General features: G+C 36.8%; 1 protein-coding gene across 2 annotated transcripts in view; it reads right to left on the bottom strand.

Moving 5' to 3' along the window:
* PCSK5 (proprotein convertase subtilisin/kexin type 5) overlaps nt 1-20,315 on the bottom strand; it is a 229,575-nt gene that overhangs the window by 55,330 nt on the left and 153,930 nt on the right. Inside the window, exons 13-21 of one of the 2 annotated variants that reach the window (XM_058043217.1) lie at nt 18,999-19,135; nt 13,932-14,075; nt 12,074-12,176; nt 11,330-11,523; nt 9,812-9,896; nt 7,728-7,825; nt 7,156-7,285; nt 5,972-6,087; nt 2,050-4,217 (exon numbers count right to left, since the gene is read on the bottom strand). In XM_058043217.1, the coding sequence (XP_057899200.1) occupies nt 4,102-4,217; nt 5,972-6,087; nt 7,156-7,285; nt 7,728-7,825; nt 9,812-9,896; nt 11,330-11,523; nt 12,074-12,176; nt 13,932-14,075; nt 18,999-19,135 (1,123 nt within the window). In that variant the 3' untranslated portion in view covers nt 2,050-4,101. Of the gene's footprint in view, nt 1-2,049; nt 4,218-5,971; nt 6,088-7,155; nt 7,286-7,727; nt 7,826-9,811; nt 9,897-11,329; nt 11,524-12,073; nt 12,177-13,931; nt 14,076-18,998; nt 19,136-20,315 lie in introns of those variants that run through there. The other variant, XM_058043218.1, reaches the window with a different exon arrangement.

Below are 20,315 nucleotides of genomic sequence, written 5' to 3'. Positions count from 1 at the left end.
ATATATTCATTAAAAAGTAACAGATGGCTATGAAGAGAATTAACTTGGTCATCAACAGCTGTAACTTGCATTTAGTGAGGGGTGAAATTGCTGTAGGTATCTCTAGTGCTTCTGCACATAGGTTGTCTCACACCTCTGTCAAAACTCTTGGGATCAGCAATGTGCCACAAGCAGCAGCCTATTACATAAAAGGTTCAGTGGCAAGGAATTGGAATGGCATTGGAAGCTGCAGTCACAGCAGAGACTGAGGTAGCCTGTAAGGTCTAACAGGGAAATCTTTACTAGAAAACAGCGTGCTTCACAGAGGGAAAATTTGCAAAGCCTCCCCAGGAAGAGGCAGGGAGTGCCAATGGATACAGGTGCGTGTGGGCAGGCAGGGGCTAAGCCAAACATCCCAGGAGCTGCTGGTCAGAAGCACAGGATTGCCATTGACCTCTTCTGGCATCTGATCCTACAGTACTGGTGTGTGGCTGAGGTGAAGAGCTGCAGCTGAAAAGGGAGTGAGGCTGGAAATCCATTGCAGAAAAGGAAACATAACATGACACTCCCACATAACAGGCTTCTGCAGGATGTTCTGCAGGTCTGGGGCATGGTAAACTTTTTAAGCATGTATGACTACTTTTTTTGTTGCTTTTTGACCATAGTTGTCTTTATTTAAAAACTTTGGAACTTTTAGTGAAGAAAAGGTCTACAAGTGTGTCCAATTTGCATTTAAATCAAGGGTTCTCCTAGACTAGTATATCCCTGAACTGGGAAATACCATGTTCTAACTATAGTGGCATCTTCAATTTGTCATTTCTTTCTGACTTGTGATATAAATAAAATGAAATTGATGAGCAGATTTAAAATGATGCCATACACAGTCTTCCCTGACATAGGGAAAATTATTATTTTGTTCATACTCAGTATCATCGGGTTTTTTTGAAATAGTCTGTATCCTTTCTGCACACCATCAAGTGTGATATACTGATCACACCAAACTACTCATCATTGAATCAGATAAGGAGGAGCAATCACCTAAGAAAACTCTGCAGCTGGGAACAAACTAACTTTCAATAGCAATCCTGCTGCTGCAGTGATCCTCTAGAGCAAGTACTAGATAGAGGCTGCTTACAAATTTTGCATGTCTCTGACAACAGCTATTAAGGCAAAACAAAGAAGGATCACCAAAGAGTCTGAGCTGACATCAGAAAATTCCAGTTTTCAGCCTAAACCACAGATTTATCCTTACTTGTCTGCCCATTTGGAAGATGAAGATGAGGTGGGAGCTGAAACAAGCAGTTCTTCATACAACACTTTATTAAGGTAGGCAACCTTTTTTCCAGGTGTGGTCTCACTAAACTACTGCTAAGAATGCGCCATCCCACATATGAATGCTTCTGGGGACTGACAGGGAAACTGTGGGAATGATGACTAACTCCTTGTTTTGAAACCAGGTCAAAACAGGTCAGTGACAATGAGATGCCTAAGGCTGAAAAGTGGTGGGTTTTTTTCCAGGAAATTCCTTACATGGCCTCAAATGTGCTTAACATGCCATGTGAACATATGGACAAACTGCCCTTCTGCTCTGCACTCAGGCTGTGGGACTAAGTGGTGAAAGGACAGGGGCATCAGCTGGTGCCAGTGAAGGAGCTCAGCCTGCAGGGCTGGCACAGGAGGTGCTGGCACAGGAGGTGCTGTTGAAGGGACACTCTGGCTGTGCCCTGAGCTGCACTGCAGGCGAGCACGAGAACAGACATTGACACCGCGCTGTGCAAGAGGCCTCTCTGCATGACTGCAGAGATGACACCTTCCTTCTCAACTGCCTGAGACATTAGGTAGTTGCAAATTCTGATTTTAATCCTGAACACACAACAGATTAGACCCATCACAAACATATGGCTCTAGTGTTACTACACAAAAAGTGATTTCCACTTAAACCAGGTATTTCTGATATCACAAATTTGATCACTTAAACTAAAAGAAGTCTGTAACTAAATCCCCAGATATCTAAGTGCTCTATACCACAGAGCTACCTACATCCTTCAACAAAGATGTTTAACATATGGAGCAACATGTTTTTTCAGACCAAAAGAACAGGAATTTAGGTTAATTTAATAGAAAAAATAAAATATGGAATAACATTGATTTTGGCCAGTATCAATTACAACAGAACTACCCTATTTTACAAATAACAACTGAACATTTTACACATGTACAGTATTTTTTCAGTAAAAATGGATTTCGTTATAACAATGTCAGTTTTTTTTTAAAAGAAAACAAAGTTATTAATTTCTTCTCTATAATAGTGTTAGAGACATTTGTAAGTATCCAAACAGATTCTTTACAATCCATTACATAATTAAATCTCAATAGTGAATATATATTTATATATAACATATATAATATTAACTTAAACTTTGAAAGCATTATGTTCTATTTAAACACGCTATACTGAGAAATGAGGCAGTAACAGACTAGTAGTTAAACTAGCACAAATTTGAATGTTTATCAGGAAATTTGTAATGGGCACCAAAGGAGCTTAACTGCACTCTCTCATACTGAACCATACTGAAATAGTTTATTTGCTCTCTGCTAAGAGGACATTACCTCTAAAGGTTTGAATTAGATTGTAAAACATCCACAGTCATTTTTGATCCCCTTTATTTTCCAGGATTTACATGCTTAAACAGCTGAAATCCATTTTCTGATTGTGTGTTCTGGAAAGCTAACTGAGAAAGACACTTTGCATGTTTTAAGTATTATCCCCAGTAAACAGTATCTTTGAAGTTCAATTTGCTGTTTTATGTGAAATGACTGTCTTTTGAACAGTATGCTGAGTGAAGCTGAAGAAGACAAATTAAACAGAAATTTGTACTGGCAGCCATGTGCCTGGGTAGAAAAAGAGTGAGGCTGGGGCCACTTCTCTTATCACTCAGGACCATTTTACAGCGAGGTAACTCCATTTGCCTTAGCAGGACTATTCCTGCTGAAATTTCTACTGTGAGCAGTTAAAGGCAGATTCAGTCCCATCATGGCACCAAGAGAACCACTGATTTATTGCCCTATATGCAATTTTTTTCTGGAGGTGTATTTAGCACAATTATAAATCCAGTCCTGTAAACACATCCTGTTGTATATAGTCACACTGGCATTTACATATGGGCACTATGAAACAGTTCCACATATCTGTATGATAATATCCCCTTTTTAAATGAACAATACAAGACAACAATAATTTATGAATACTTCTTACATGTTAGCAATGTTTTCTGACTGCTGAGCATATACATTACTCTCACTTATGCAAATCAAGAGAAGTAGTATATTCTAAATTTGTCCACTACAGGAACAATGGGTTTCTTATGTTTATTTGAAATAGCTTTGACAATTTAAAAAAATAAAATAAAAATCCTAGCATATCTGTTAATAAGCCACCTGCCTAAAAATGAAATCTCTATGACCAAAACCACATTTTGGGCAAACATATATACATACCGCATGTGATACAAAAAAAGCATACAGCAGAGGAAGTAAGAAAGGTGTGCAGAAATGTTCACTTTCCATTTTTTAAAATAGTGTTAGAAAAGGGGTAGAACTTAGTCCTGCACTAATGATGTTTCTGATCCCCTCAGGAACTCAAGTTCCCCCTGTCAATACATACAGCACAAAAAAAGACTAATGCAAATTTTTTTGTATTGTTTAGTTTTAATCCATGTAAACTTGTGTTGTATTCTTGAAACACTATTTAAACATCTTGAAGTGGAAAGAAGCAGGAAAGATGGGAAGAAAAAGAACCTTCAAAAAACAGGAATAATCCTAACGTTGACAGGAAATCAAATCAAGAGTTAAATGTTAATTTTGGCATCAAATGCTTTGGTCACACAATACTGACTCTGTGATCCTGGATGCTCAGCTCTAGACACCCAGTTATGAAAGGTAGGCGTGTTGTAGTTTTTCCATTTAAGTTCCAACAAACAGTTCGCCATCTCCCCAGACAAAGAGGGGGGAGAGGGAGAAAGGTGGCTTGCTTTCTTTTTCTTTCTTTTTTTTTTTCCTTTTTCAGTAATATGAATTAATCTGTAAGTCAACAGGAGGAGGAGGATGCTGGGAGGTGTCAGTTCACCCCTTTTGTTTACATGTTCTGCAGCACAATTGCTGAAGCACTTTCCTCTGGCAGAGATTGTTCTTTTTCACCAGCATACAGAATCCTCCCTCGGCCCAGGACTCTTCCGTGGCTTCCAGAGGGTAGCAGCAAGAGAAGGAGGGGAGGTTGAAGGTTTGGAGAGCACGGCGTGTACAATGGAGGAAGGTTTAATTGGTCAGACATGCAGATTTGGTTGAAGAGACCATTCAGGAGCAGGAAGTAGGAAATTTGGTCCATCAAAAGGAATTTCAGTCAACAGCATTTTTTTTTTTTCAGGAAGAGATATTGTGTGGTCCAACAGGGAATGATTGGTATCCATTTATGAAAAGGAAAAAAAGATTAGAAAGAGAATAATTAGAATACAGTGATGTTTACAGCAAAGGACTTTGTTCTCAATCTTTATGAATTAAAAGAATAAAACAATCAAACCACAGAAAAAGAGTAAAAAATTCTCAACAGAAATGCAAATCCTATAGAGTGAGTTGATTGTAAGGCATTGAAATCTCTGCTTTTGCAAATTAGCAGAAAAAAAACCCCCAAACCCTCCTGGACTTTCCTTGTTGCCCATGATCGCTGAGAACATGTGCTGTGTGGTGTGATCCTGTATGGTGCACTGCAAGTGCCTGAAGGCCTGCACATCCATGTGCTGCCCTTCCATGAGAGCTGCATTTGGAAGAATGGTGGTGACAGTACTGAGATGGGGTGTCCTCACCCGTGGGAACTACAGGAGTGTGATTGAGGCTGCATGGGTACAAATGAAGATGGATTTATGCAGCTGTACAAAGACAAAACTGGTATCTCAAATGTTTGCATTGCAGAAATCAATTGCAATACCATATTACGATTACACTCCTGAATTTGTCTATGTATATCTGTCCTCTTCCGGACTTGCTTAAGACAATAACTCTTCCAATGTCCAGACATGAAAAGGGCTCATGACTAGTTCATCATTATCTGCAATGTAACTTTACAATGAACAGGATAATTTTCAATATTTGGGAGCCTATATTCCAACAGGAAGTGCAAAGGTCCACAGGAATAAGACTCATGCCTGTGCTCTTTCTTTTTTCTTTCTACAGTCTTCTTTAACTCTCAGTAAATCCAGTGGAAATAAGCTGGACCCAAGAGTCACTGTTAGGTTTTACTATACCTGATGTCAGGTATCTTCCCAGACTTTGTTCTGATATGATTTTCCTGTTGGATTGGTCTTGTTAGGCTCTATTTACAAGTAATTCACACGGTAACATGTTTAGGGAAGTACAATGTTATCTAAATGTTTCTGTAATTGTGACATTTAAAAGGAATTATTATTAGTGAATAATTAAGACAATCATATGCAATAAGGAGGCTATCTTGGTTGTTACAGAGAATTTGAAGGAAGTTCAAATCTCCACCCTAAATTGTATGTTCCCTATTTCAGAATCCCTTTTTCCTCACTACCCTTTCATACAAGTCAAGCAATCCTGCGGGTGCTTTAAATCGTTTTTACTTACCAGCATTTTCAAAGTTTAAAGTGCCGAGATAGATAAATGTAATTCTATTAATAGTACTCTAGGGTTTCTCATATAAAAATCTGTTGAGAGCAAAAGCTTTTGAACAAATGCTAAGGAAGGAAAAGTAGGTTATTGGCATGGGGAAATATTATTTTAGGAAAATTCAGGTAAAATGGCTGTGACTAATCTTGCTAGCACATGCAAATGTAAATTTCTCCTTTTCACACACCTGAAAATTTTAAAAAGTAATGTACACCATACTTAAGAAGAAAAGCAGGCCAAGCGAACTCCGTACATGTAAAAAAAGAAGCTGGCAGTGATAAAATGGATCTTTTCAGAGACTTGCACTCACCATCCTTGCATACTGTTCCAATGACACAGACACCAGTGTCTAGGTTATAGCCACTTGGACAGCTTGTACAGTTTCTGTCTCCTTGGCCACTGCAATCCAAACAGCTGGCATCACATCTGAAAGACAATGGCAGGAGTTGGCCTTCTGGCCTCACCAAATACAACACTTGCTAGGACACCTCTCCTGTATTGCAAAGCACTTGTTTGCTCTTTCTAGAGGTACAAGGTACTATAATATTACTACTACTAATTTTGATTATAAATAATGGACTACCCCTGCAAGTCAGTCCTGTTTCTTTCCATCAACAAATTTCTATTCCAGAGTTTTTACTAGGCAGCTGTATTATTCTAGTGTGTTGCAACGATGCATAAATAATCTGCAAAAGTATCAAGCTGATGGTGCAAACATGTGCATGTTAAAGGCATGAACTAAGGCCACAGGACATATACTGACATGATGCCCAGTCCCTTCACCACCCATCTAGCTCCATTGTCTTTTCATTATATATTGATTGTCTTTTTTTGTAGAACATACTGAAACACACAGGGATTCCCTTCCTGCCCTGAGCTTAGATCTGAGTCAACAATAAATTATTCCAAAGGGCAACAAATGATATTTGTTTAACAAAATATGGAATAGAGAAAATGTTCCTTCCTTGCACAGCACAACTTTGCCCAAGATTTATCTAGTCATTTGTGCACTTGAGTCAGGTAATAGTTTGGACAGTAGTTTGGAATCCACCTGCACTATGTTTGTGAATATGCAGCAGAAGAACTGAAATGGTCTTTATAAATAGGCACTAACTTGCAATGAAAAAACCTGTAGTTTGATTGTTTTTGTTTGCTATTAAAAAATGCAGATCCTCTGTCAGATTTGTAAATTTTATGCTTCTATGCAAATCTACTTACAGGCTCACTAAGGCTCACTTTAAAGTGAAGGTCACACACACATATACCAGAAAAAATACTTTTATAGGACCTGTATGAATATAAATCATAAAATAACAATAATGGTAATAATAATAACAACAACAAAAACAAAATATTTTTCTTATTTACTTAGCATTAAGTATTTTTTTAAGTTTTGATGTCAACAGTGTTTTATCTTTAATAAGTATGGTCATTTCCAACACAGTAATAGCTAATATACTGCCAAATATCAGATATATCAGCCACTGATCATACCTTTTGCAGCTTTTGTATCCACTTTCAGCAGAGTGATCAAGGTAGTAACCACTGCTACAGGAGAGCACACATCTTCCATCTTCCATAAAGTAACCCTGTGTGCAGTTTATACAGGCATCTACTCCAGCACCTTAGTCAGAAGAGAAATGTTTAGAAGGCAGGTACATTGTTAAAATAAATAATTACATCATTTCAGTGTATCTTTTTCTGAAATACACGGCTGCAGTTCTAAAGCTCCCACAAAATCTACCAGTCATTATTTCATCCCTGGAAGAAAATGGAAGGCATTACTGGAAATCATAGTAAGTTCTACTAAAATTTAAAAAAGAAAAAAAAGAGAAAAAAAAAAAAAAGAAAAAAGAAAGAGGAATTTATGAACTCTTTCAATTAAAAACCTAGATTTCTATGCTAGCTGAAAGAAGTTTGCCACGTTTGAAATGTAATTAAAAGCTACTAACAGAATGAAGGATTCACATATAAACAATGATGCAATACTGTAAGTGTGGTATAATAAAATCAGAGGTAAAATTATACAGGAATGAAAATTATGCAGACAAATGTCAGTGGGGTACCTGCACATGTTGCACAGGAACGGTGGCATGGCTCACATTCTCTGCCATTATGGTATTTCCCTTCTTCACAGCGGATAGTGCATCTGGTGCCATGCAAACTATCATAAAAAAGGAAAAAAAGGACAGAGCAGATCATGGCAAGAGAGGACAAGAAGATCGTGCACAAGCCAATAATTTTCTTTTAATTAAAGAATAACCCATATATTATGTTTCATCAGCTTCCTTCAATGGTCATATTTCATAAATTTAGAGACACCAATCACTTAAAGAGCGAATGCAAAGCAGTTTTCCCCATGGTGAAGTAAAGAAGCTGTTTACAAACTCTTTATAAATACTACCAAGTAATATGGGACAGAAGAAAAATTAACAATGACAAGCAGCACTAAAAATTTAGGCATGTAAAATGCAATTATCGAGGAATTTGGCACAGGGTCAGCATTAAAAAAATGCTAAGGGACTTGTTAACTGAATGCTGTGTGGCTTGTGAGATTTGTTGAGATTACAGATGGAGGTATTCTGCCTGCAGGCACTTTTGAGAGAGCACAAAATATGAGTAACAAGTCACATTTTTATGTATTTCTTGAAGTAGTTGTTTATTGCTTTCATGTTATATGGTGCCTATAGCAGTTTGTTGGGGTTTGGGGTTTTTTGTTTGTTTGAAATTAATTTTTTTAAACTAGGATATCTCTGCCATGTTTACCATCTTCTGCAGAATCTCAGGATTCATCCAATTTAACACTTTCTCCAAAAATGTTCATCAGCTCTGGGGTTTCCAACTCTGAGTGCTAACCATGTTTTTACAGATTGGATCCAGCAACAGCCAGGTAAGTTCAGCACCAGTGACAATTTTCAAGAGTGTCTTCAGTCCCAGTTTAGAAAATAAACTAGGAATACAACAAAACTTCATAACCTCTGCTTTTCTCTTGTCTTTCCTCAGTGAAAAACCTCAAAGACCTTTACAATAAACATAGCATTATCATGTTTTTACAGATGAGAAAATAATTTGCCCAGGTTTATTTAATGGGCCAGTAACGGAGTAGATCTGGAATTCAGGTCTCTCAAGACCCACTCAAGGAAGGCCCTGCTCATTGATACTTCTGCCAAGAAAATGCAGAAAGTATGGAACAACTATGGAATGTGAAATATATGTCCTGAAAGGCTCCATTAATCTGAAATAAACACACATTTTTTAAAAACTGTTACCAAAAATGACTCTCTATTTGCTAAAATTGCCCAAAAAACAAGGTTAGGTTGAACAAATAAAACAATGAAGTTAGGTTTTAAATTTTTTAGTAATTCAATTTCAATACAGGAATTCAGCTATTGATGTTCTAGAAGCAAAAGCTTTTACTAAAAGATGAAAAACCACTTTAATGCAATAGGAATCCTCAGTGTTGAAACATTAACACAATTCTTGTATTCAAAAGAATACCTACAGATACTGAATACTGACTTCATATTTTTGTGGCACAAAGCCAGCATACAATCTGTCATAAATATGATATGATTTTTGGCCTTTGCTACTTGGACCAGAATGTCATTCTTTACAAAGAAGCTTGAAATGTGTGCTGCTGCTTTGTATGTTTATCTATAATTTTAAAGAATAATTAAGTTCTCCTCTGAAGGAAAAAAATCTCACCTGCTGTTTAAAATACATGATCACTGTACTGTAATAGAATTGAGCCTCAGTACTTGAGGTAAGTGAATGGCTGGATATGTGAAGAAATACAATAAAGATAAGAAAATAATTTCTAACTACCAAATTAATAAATCAGAAAGATTAATACAATTCATTAGCTCTACTTCTGAAATAATCCTTCACTGACATAATGTAGGTCAAAAATTGAAGAAGCCAGCTTTCCACATGACTGTGGCTTTTATGTTACCTGATATGAAAAGCCTTCTAAAAATCTGTTGTCAGCCAAATAGGCACACAGGATCACTATTACAGACTAAGCAGCATTGGAACAGATGAAATGCGGGCCATGCAAGGTTAAACAGCTATCTGATGTTCTTCATTGTGCATCTCCAGAGTTGTCTACCTTGTCAAATACTATGTTTAGAGGCATACATAATTTCCTTACCTTAGTCCATGCTTGCACTCTGTGCAGATTTGGAATTCAACACAGGTCTTGCAGTTTTCACTACATTTACGACAAACAATCTTATCTACAAGAGAAAAAAAGAAAACAACCCAGAAAACCTTGGTCAGTTTTGTTTGATAAAATTGTATGAATATATTATTACATGACTTACTACTTTCTAGTTTGACATCAACATCAAGCTAGACTAAACCAGCAAAATGCTGCCTATCATTTCCTTTTTCCATCAAATATCAAATGATTTACAATATTTCCATAAATCTGAAGTTATAGTTGTACCCCAGGAAAAAAATATGTTTTGAGGCCATTAAAAATTTTTCATAAACACTTAAAATTTACATTCACTATTTATAATATGGACTTAAGTCACCTTCTCATATAGTAGTAATATGTACTAATAATTGCCATATGTTCTGGAGACTGTCCTGCAATCTTACACCTTCCATGGCATCAGTCTGTCCTGTCTTCCTGATTTGGTGCTAAAGACACACCTGCATAAACAGATCTGATCTTAACAAAGTAAATATATAAATTACTTAGCAACTGTTTTTTTATCTCTGGAGATCCCTTCTTTAAAAAATCCCTTCTCTCTCTTCAGCCCTGCTGTCTTTTGACATGCAGTTAGTGACACAGACCATTTTAAGAAGAAAAGCTCAATTTCCCCATTTAATCCTAAATTTTCATCTATCCGTCTTAATTTGTACGGGAGAGTTCTCTTTACTGTAGTTTTCACACAGTGAAAATGCTGGAATTAGGGTAGGACCTGTTTTTCTAATTCTCAAAAAAATGCACACAGCTTCATGCTGGAGAAAGCAGAATGTTAGATGAACAACGCTCCTGAGAACATATTTATCTCCTAAGGGGAGTCTAAAGATAACAGATGTCACTGTAGTTTTAAGCCCATTTGAATACATGTATTTTTGTTGGCCAAAGCTGGAAATTAAACACGGACCGTGTACTTGCCAATCACAGGAGGAAGCTGAAGGCAGATACCTGTCATGGCTGAGGATTGCTGCTCTTGGGCAGTGACATCACTCTGGAGGTGCTTAGGTCTGTCTGAAACATTATTTGCAACCATGTTACATCTGAACAGCCTGGTTTGGCAGAGGTCTGGTTCACTGGCCTTGGCCAGCGTCTCAGCTCTCACTTCTGGGGCCATACATACTGGCTGAACGGGGAATCATGTCAGAATGGGTGCTGTCTGTCCCTTCCCCAAGTAGTGACAACGTTTGCTGTCCTTCAGCTGACTTGCTCTTGAACTGCCCTGGTTCTGCTACTGTTACTCCCAGGTACCCCCAGCTGAAAAGACATCTTGCAATAAGCATGGTTTTTAAAATAAAGGAAGATTATTCAGGATATTCTTGATCATGCTTGGCAACAATTTAATAAAAGGAAAAGGATAAGAGATCAACATACACTTTTCCTGCTCATAAGCATTCCAGCAACCTCCCCAGATGAAATTCTGTAGCCCACAATACAAAACCAACAAGAAATACTAACTCTTGTCCAGGTAAAACCCGTCAGGGCAGTTGGTAATACAGCTATTGGTTACTTCATTCAGGTAGTAGCCAGATTTACAGGTCATGCACTGGTCACTATGGCCTCCAACACAGGTTTCACAATTGGGTGAGCATTTTTTACATCGTTTCTTGTCTGCATTGTAGTGACCAGGTGGGCAGGTCGAAACACAGATCCTGCAGACAGCAGGGAAGAGAAGGCAGAATTGTTAATGAAATAGCCTGCCACCACATTCCTGGACCATGACTGCAAAGCAGAAGTATTTCTCAGCATTGTTGCTTTTCTAATGATCATGTACTTACTAAGATATAACCCTTCAAAGCACTGTATCAAGCTGATCTCTTGCATTTATGTCCCTACACATGCTATCTCACCAGCATATGTCAGACAGTCTACAGTATAATTTCAACCATCTACATTTCTTCCTATCTTATTCACCAAATCACTACATCAGCTGTAGTAGCTATGAGAGCCTATGAACACATATATATACAGAGAAAGCTTCTTAGGGAGAAAAAAAAAGAGGTGGGGATTTAATCAGAGAAGGGTTTTCCAAATCTGTTTTTAAAATACTGATTAGCTAGGATTTGGGTTTTTTTAAACTCCAAAGAAAATTTTTCAAAATCAGGGGAAAATTAATTATCCATGACTGTAAAGAAGAGAAGAGGAAAGAAACTTAAGAGACATAAATAAGAAATCAATGAAGTTTTTTTCTCTTGCTCTTACCTTGTGTTGTTTTTAGATTTGTAGTAATAATGCAGACAGTCAGTACAATGATCTGGTCCTGGCCCATCACACCCTACTTTACTGCATTCTGCATTACAGGGACCTGTAATAAAAACAGAATACAGAGGGACAAAGTGATTAAAACTTCTCATTTAAGGGACATCTTAAAACACATGATTTCATTGCAGAATGCAATTACTCTGTTTCCCTCTGTTGAGGACTACACCTAGCACAGGTAGCTTGGTTTGCTACTTACACTGCGAGCTCAAGATTGAGCTCTGGATGGCAGAAGCTCCAAGCAAGAGGCTGCACAGACCGCATGCATAAAAAACGACATACCATTCAGGTGACCAGACATGTAGAGACACAGCAGGAGCCAAAAACCCTGAGACTTTCATGTTTCTGAGGGTACAAAAGCCCACGGTTTCCCTTGCTCAGGATCTCTCCTTAGAGGCACTCAGCTCAAGCTGTTATTGTGTTATTTAGTTATTGCACCAAGATTAAGTTATTCTAAGGACTGGGAAGTCTGAGACTCTGCTATGGGAAAACTGGGGTTGAGCTAGTGAGGAAGCCTGGCCTGATTATGTGAGTGTGGGTGTATGTCCATGAAGGGACCTTGGTCCTAGCTCAGGTGTTGAGAGTATGACATCCCGAGTGGCTCCTGGATGGTTGGACAAGGAGGTTTCCTGAATACCCGCAAGATTTGACTTCAAAAATTCAGAAAAAAAAGCCAAGCTTTTCAAACAAGTATGACATCCTCACTTCATGTGGAAATGTATAAAGACCTCTGTAATTCATAATTAAGAATGATTAGCAAAATAACTTCTAAAAAGAAGTTAAATGATGAATATCATGATCAGTGGCTACCCTGGTTCTTGAGTGAGTATCAGCTGGTCCAAGTGGCTACCATGAGCCAACGAACCAGACACCAGGGCCTTGATGCCCTCTGCTCCTACACGCTACAAAAGCTTAAGCTAGTACTTGCTGATTCCCAAGTCAGTCCCCTGTATCAACCTGCACTCATATTAGGCTTGATTATGCTTTGGATCTGTTCCAACTTAGTATTTTCTATTATTTAGTTCTTACAGTTTTCAAATAGATACTTCCTTCTATGGGAAGAGAGAACCATCAAGTCTTGCCCTTTATGCAGATGAACAATGACTGTGGGCGAAGTTACAGCTTTCAGGATCTTTGATCTCTCCTGAATGAAATGTGTTGAGTTTGTTTCATATAAAAACTTAAGAAGTTTTAAGCTAGTGACCTTTACAGTAGAGATAGTAGTGTTTCATTACCTACCAAAACAAGGAGTTATGCAGCTGTCCATCTAAAATAGAGACTGCGCAACTGACAAGCTATGAAAGGAGAATGGAATAACAGAAAATACTAAATTGAACCTTCTCCTCCCTTTTGCTGGCCAGAGATTTACTTCAGATTCATCACATGGTACTGCTAATGCTGGATTGCATGTAAGAAACTGACTTATTTTGCAGTGCTAAAAATCTAACTCTACTAAAGTCTAATGACAAGGTTGAAAAACTTCTGTAGGGATCAGTGAGAAACAACACGCACATAGAAGATAATGTTCTTCTCATATATATATATGCATAAGTATACACGTAGGTTTATATCCTTATATGCAAAACAGTACATTCTTCATAGCATGTTAAGAGTAACTTGAAAATACATAACTCAATGCATGCAAACTCAAACACCCAACTTTCAATTATGAGACAAGTACTTCTCATCTTCAGTGAAGAATCCAACTCACTGAACATTTTATATGTGCCGATTCTCAGGTCATCCTTAAAGCCATTAAGGGTTCACTAAATGCACAAACAGAGTAAATGAATGTACGCACCTGAATAGTCATCTGTTGCATAATCTTCTGTAGGGTCTTCAACTGGACTGGAGCGCACTCTTTCCACTTTGGAAAAATCATTTCTTGGTGAGTAAGGCTGGATGGATGTTCCATACAGTACTAAGGACCACTCTTTCAATTTGCCTGGAAGTTAAGTATTATAAAACTGTTTTCAGAACTACTCTTCTCTGTGTCTTACAAAAGTATGCAACTTTTAAGCATGTTATCATGAGTAGGTATGGAAGACGTTGCTTTTCAAGTAAGTGCAATAATTGTTTTAATATAAGCTGAGAAAGCATATTTTCTTCAATCATATCTTCACACTGTATTTTCATTGCACTCCAATATCTTGTAATCTAGAAAAGGTTTGCCCCATGGGCTGAACTCAATATAAACAACAAACAAAACATCTGGGCATACAGTTATTTGGAATATGTACATGGTACTGCATAAGGTGGTTTTGCTCTGGATTTCACTATCCCCTCAGAACACTATTTATTGTCCAGTAATTATTATTTGAGATGTTTTACCTAAGTAGCTGTATTCAGAATTTTCACTTAAGGAAGGGATTTCATTGACTTTTAGGACACAACTTGATGAACAAGAAACATCTTCTCTTAAAATTTCCATGGAAGAACATCACTGTCCCCCTCAAATAAGCATAATTTCTAATTTATTTGTGCCAATTATTTGGCAAATATATTACTCCACTGTCTACAATCGTCACTGATATTTTATCCTTGTAATATTTGAATGAAGAAAAAAAAAACCATTGGGCCACCTGAAGCATTATCTGACTTTCTGGTAAGTTTTTTTTTGAGAAGAATAAAAATATAAAGGTGTATCAAGTCATCAGTTCATGCTATCAGAACATAAAGGGTGAACTTTCAGTCCCCAGCTTTCTTTCTATACTACTAGGTGAAAAAATTTGGAGAAAGAGCAAAAGCATTCAGGCCTGAAATAATGCCTAAAGAAAAGACGCATAAAAACCACATCCCTACTTAAAAAGGTGCAAACAAAGTTTGGTATCAGCCCATCATCTTGGTTATGTTACTCTGTCCTGGAAGAGCTAGTTGTAAGTGTCAAATTTTCATTAGAACAATGAGAAATCAGAGAAGCAGGGAGAATTTCAATGATCCTGTTTTGGAGGCTGTTTTGTGGTTAAAACTCTTCGCAAGGAGAACTTATTATTTAATAAGAAATGTAATCCAGGTATGACGCTTTTCAAGAAAATAATGTAGTATACTTCATGTAAAATGAAATTCAAGCAATCTTTCTCTTCTTTCATTTTAATGATATTCAGTAACTTGAAATATTATTCATTTGGACTTCTCAATCTATAAAATCAAATTAATTTGACCCTTACAAGTTTCTGTATTTTTGACCCTTACAAGATTTTCTGTAGATTTTTCCCAGTGTCATCTGGTAGCTTCCACTGACATGACAAAGACAAGTATCTGTGTGCTCGTACATGCATACTTCTAGCATTAAGCAACAATACCCAAATACACTACCTGACAGATCATAAGCTAATTAGTTTAAATAACTTATACTAGGGCTGAGGATGGAAATCTCTGTTATCTCTATGTCTCTTGCCAATCCAATTTAATCTTTTTGAGACAAAAATTTCTACCCTTCATATGAAACCTTCTCTGCTGTATACTCAGTTTTTGAGTAGAAACTGCAAACCAGAGACTATATCATGTGGCAGTTGTGTCACACAGTAGCTTTCAACTTTTCACATCTCAATTATTACTTTCTTTAAAGAAACATTTGATCTTGATTTAAAAAATTAACAGCTACCACACCTGCTGTTAAACTGTTGGCTAATTACCTTGGTGGTAAAACTGGATACACTTTGTTTTCAATTTCTTTTCCTACCCACAGACATGTAATTCTTAAAGACCCATTGGATTAAAAAGATCCAAATTATGCATTTTCTTCCTTTAAAGACATGTGGGAATCAAGTTACGTCTTGATGTTCCTTAGACTGATCCAACTATGTCCTTAATGGCACTTTTCTTTTTAAAATGAAGTCACAGAGGGAGATAATTTTTAACCAACTATGCAGTCATCTCTATAGCCCTTTCAAAGATACACCTTCTTCATATCCAGTCCCTGCCTTTTTTTGTGTTCTAAACCACTTCCTGAGCATACAAATCATAATATATTGGATGCAATTTTAAAAAATTGTTTGTTTTGCTAAGTTATTCAGATGTTTTTATCCCCATTTACTATGAGCCAAAACTCACTCAGATAGAAAAATATATTTTTTTCTATTTCTCCCAGAACACTGGTAAAAGTATTTGCAAGAACCTACTACAAATAATCACAGGTAAAGATGCTCCTAAGGAACAGCACATTGCATTTGGATTTTACACATACAGAAGATCTTGTACTAACATCACTGCAGGAAGGATGATTACTCTGAATGCATATATAATGCAAAAGGACAGCAAGGGGAATAATGTAGGGTCTCCCAGGAGATTAGTTGCCTTTTAAGAATGGTTCAGTAAATAAGGAGGGGAAAAATTCATGTGACTTGCCAGCAAATAAATTAGGACTGCCTCAAGGTGGGTTTAATTTGCACAATGAAAATATTTTCGATAACTAAGTATATATACATACACACACTCTTTTATAATGAATAAACAAAGTATGCCCATTTAAGCCAAAATCTTTCTTTCCCCATTTTTGGCTGATTCCATCAGGTAATCTGGCTAGAATAATCCTTTCCCTGCTTGTATTTAGAATGTGTAACAAAAGTCCCATGTTGTATCTATAGAAGAAAGGGTATATTGCAATGTTTCAGAGCAAACATAAACTCTTCAGAATTAAATGTAGAAATCACATGCATTACTATCATGAACTGGACTCTTAATTTCTTTTCAGGTAATAGATATGGCATTACCTTGCTAATGCAGGGATATGATGACACATTGGGTCCTTTTTAATTTGATTACAGAAAAATGGTGACTCTAAATTATAAGACCTTTCAAAAGCTGAGTAAACACATGCACAGAACACAAACAAGAAACAGGCATGATGATGATATCAGTGTGATAAACTGCAGGCTATGGTGTGAACTGGAGAGGCACCATGAACTGGAGAGGCACCAGGCATAAATTACGTTTAAGCACCTTTTGTTTACTTCATGTTCTCTTCAGTGCAGAGACTAATCCCGATATGCCCAAACAGCTGAATTTATCCACCACTAACATATGGCAGGCACTTCCAAATCTTTTTGAACAGAAGAGTTACTGGACAGCTTTCATCAGAGGGCAACCACTGCTCTAGAAAGATGGGGGATACATTACTAGACAGTATACAATGAACCAGGATCCAAATTCACAACCACACTGCATCTTGTGAAAACCAAATGCACATAAAAACCAAACTAGTCTCAAGCAGTGTTTCACATTGTGGTTAAAAAAAAAGTAGAGGATAAGCTCTCCAGCAGGATTTTGTCAGTAAATCAGCTTCCTACACACCCCTAGGTTTTACAGACCCCTTTCTGCCAGTCCCCTAGCCTTACTGTGCCTTTTCCAGAGTTGCATCTTTAGGCTTTAGTTCTGATGGAGGAAAGGAAATCAGTTCCATTAGATTAGCTACTGTAGCACTGAGAGACTATACATAATGTATTGAAATCAATAAACCTATATAACTATATATGTAGTTGTAGTGTGTAGGACTGTGCAGGAACAGACCTTGAAGTGTAAAGCTGGAAATGTAGCAGGCCACTTTGAGATCATCCTGGTAGTGTAAAAGGCCTGTACAATATAGCTGGAGGATTGTCCAGAATAAAAGTTTGCAAAATGGCTCCATGCTACCTCTTTTTTAGTGCAAGGTGCGTGTCAGGGAAGAGGGAAATAGCTGAAATGTGTTGCTCTGTGGTTGTCCTTGATGCCTTATTGGAGGAACCAATGGGTTCCAGTACACACAAAGGTGAAGAGCTACTCTAACTTGTCCTTCACACCAGAGATGTTCCTGCATGTGTCAGGAATGACAAGTGTAAAATGGAGTTGAAAATACTTGATTTTTGTCTCTTTTCAGTAATTTGATTAAAATTAAATTACTTATTTGCTGCTTAATACATCCCTGTCTATCAAATTCTAAAGCATTGAAAATTAAAAAAAAAAACTACAAACACAAAACCTCCTCCTGAATCTCTGACTAGTTTTGCTTATACTCTGTGGCTGCTTTTTCAAACACATTTAGTGAGTAACCCTTTTTAGTGTACTGGAAACCTTGCTTTTCATTTAGTGCAGCATTTAACATTGTTTGGTTAAGATTAAATCATAGCTGGAAAGCTATGGTGAGAAGCCACCAGTGGTGATAAAGTGAAATTTAAAACACTGGCAATACTGGTGTTTCTTTTCAGAGCTCTAGGGGAAGATAATCAAGATTCTCAAAATGCTGCGCCTAAAGTTAACCAGATGATTATACAGCTAACATTTAAATAACACTGGCCATGGTGTAAAAAGTTACCAGAGTCTAGAAGATGTTTTCTGCTCAGAAATTTTGAAAATCATAATTTATCTTGGTTTTCATTAGACCATATCGACCACATATTGTGTAAAAGCTTTTCAAATTTGGCTTATGATTGCTGGTTTACTATCCTAAAAAACTAAACTAAGGTTATGTAGACCAGTGAGTCAGGCAATAGGACAATAGATTTGATGGCTGTACAAAGAACCTTTTTTTAAAAGTTGAGACTGGCTATTGGAACATAACACAGCTAAAGTAGAGTAGAAATAAAGAACAAAATTCTCATTCAATTTTATCAACAGTGATGGAGTGAGACTGATCTGTATATTAATTTTTTTTAAACAGATCATCTAAAAAAAGCACAGAAATAAGTTCAGAATAAAAGTGGACCATGTATCTTAAAAGGTAAATAACAGTAACATAAAAATGAAGAGTGTGTTGATAACAAATTTAGATAGTGCTCTTTCCAGCTATGGCTTCACACTAAAACCAGTGAGATGTTCCAGCTGTAAATAAAAGGTGGAAAACAGCAAGCACTTTTCAGAATTCACACAGCCCACATAAATGTTAGAGTCATACCTGGAGTCTTGAAATTTCTCAGCTGAGATGGAGTGTCACAGATTTCCAAGATCCAATCACCTGCTGCTTTTTCACTCCAGCAGTGAGTAGTCATAAACTCCCAGTTTTTGAATCCTTCCATGGAATGATCAAATAGCCTAAAACAAATGATGACATTATTTCAAGCAAACATTCTTTTTTTCCTGAGGAGCTATGCCTCCAACTGTGCAAACTCTTGAATAATAACTCTTAAATAATCAGCCAGTTTGTTCATCTGTACCTTCACATAACATTATTCATGATGGTTCTCTCACATGGATTACAAGCACATTCAACAGCTCTTTGTTGCTTGATGGAAGAGAGTCTTTACATGCCATCATGTTTTTATAACGAAAAAGAGAATGGCAAGCAAATTCATTGCAATAACACCATAATTGCTAATGCTCTTTAATATGATGTGTGGGTCTTGGAAAACCTGCATATAATACAGAATTCCATTGCTTTAACAGCATGATGTAATTATAAATAACTTGTAAGCTGGAAAATCTCAGTAATATTTATTTTTGGCTTTGGATTGGAATAGTTAAAAGGGGTTTAAACCCAATAAAAACTATAAGTTTAAGACAATAGTGATTCAATACATTGCTCCTTGTGAAGAAATAATATGCAACTGAGACATTGGCCTCAATCCTCGAACAACCAAGGTATCATCCTCTTCAAACATTTCACAGAATTCAGTTTGGGTAAAACTGAGAGATTAATGGAATCTAATAGTTTAATCAAACCAATACCATTACCATAACTTAATTGCTTAGGTTGTGGCTGAAGACATTAGAACTTAGGCCTGGGTTATGATAATTTCTAGTACAGGGGGACCAATTTCAGATACTGCAATGTGATTGTGATCCCCTGTGAGACAGGGAAGGAGGACCCTTCCAGGCAGGAGATTAGACACAAGAGAATTTGCACTTTAATTTAGTGTTCACAGTGTGTTGCTTGGTACCCCAAAACTATTGATGAGAAGAGCACTCTCAGTAGGACTGTTGCCTCCAACAAAATCATGTGGTTCAACTTAAAAAATATATATATAACTATACATTCACATATATGTATTTTTATATATATTTTTGTGTATATATATTTGTGTTTATTTATTTTATTTATATATATATTTGTGTATATATACACACAGAGATATGTATACATGTCAATTTATACATGCAGGTATATACATACATATGTGTGTGTAATATCTATCACTATTTAAATTTGATCTTTATGTATGAAAGCTCCACTGTTAACAGCTGCAATTAAATATTTTTAAAAGACAAGAATCTC

This window comes from Melospiza georgiana, chromosome Z, assembly GCF_028018845.1.
Source record: "Melospiza georgiana isolate bMelGeo1 chromosome Z, bMelGeo1.pri, whole genome shotgun sequence".
Lineage (NCBI taxonomy): Eukaryota > Metazoa > Chordata > Aves > Passeriformes > Passerellidae > Melospiza > Melospiza georgiana.
The sequence above is the reverse complement of the archived record's forward strand: the minus strand, read 5'-3'. Positions and strand labels throughout refer to the sequence as shown.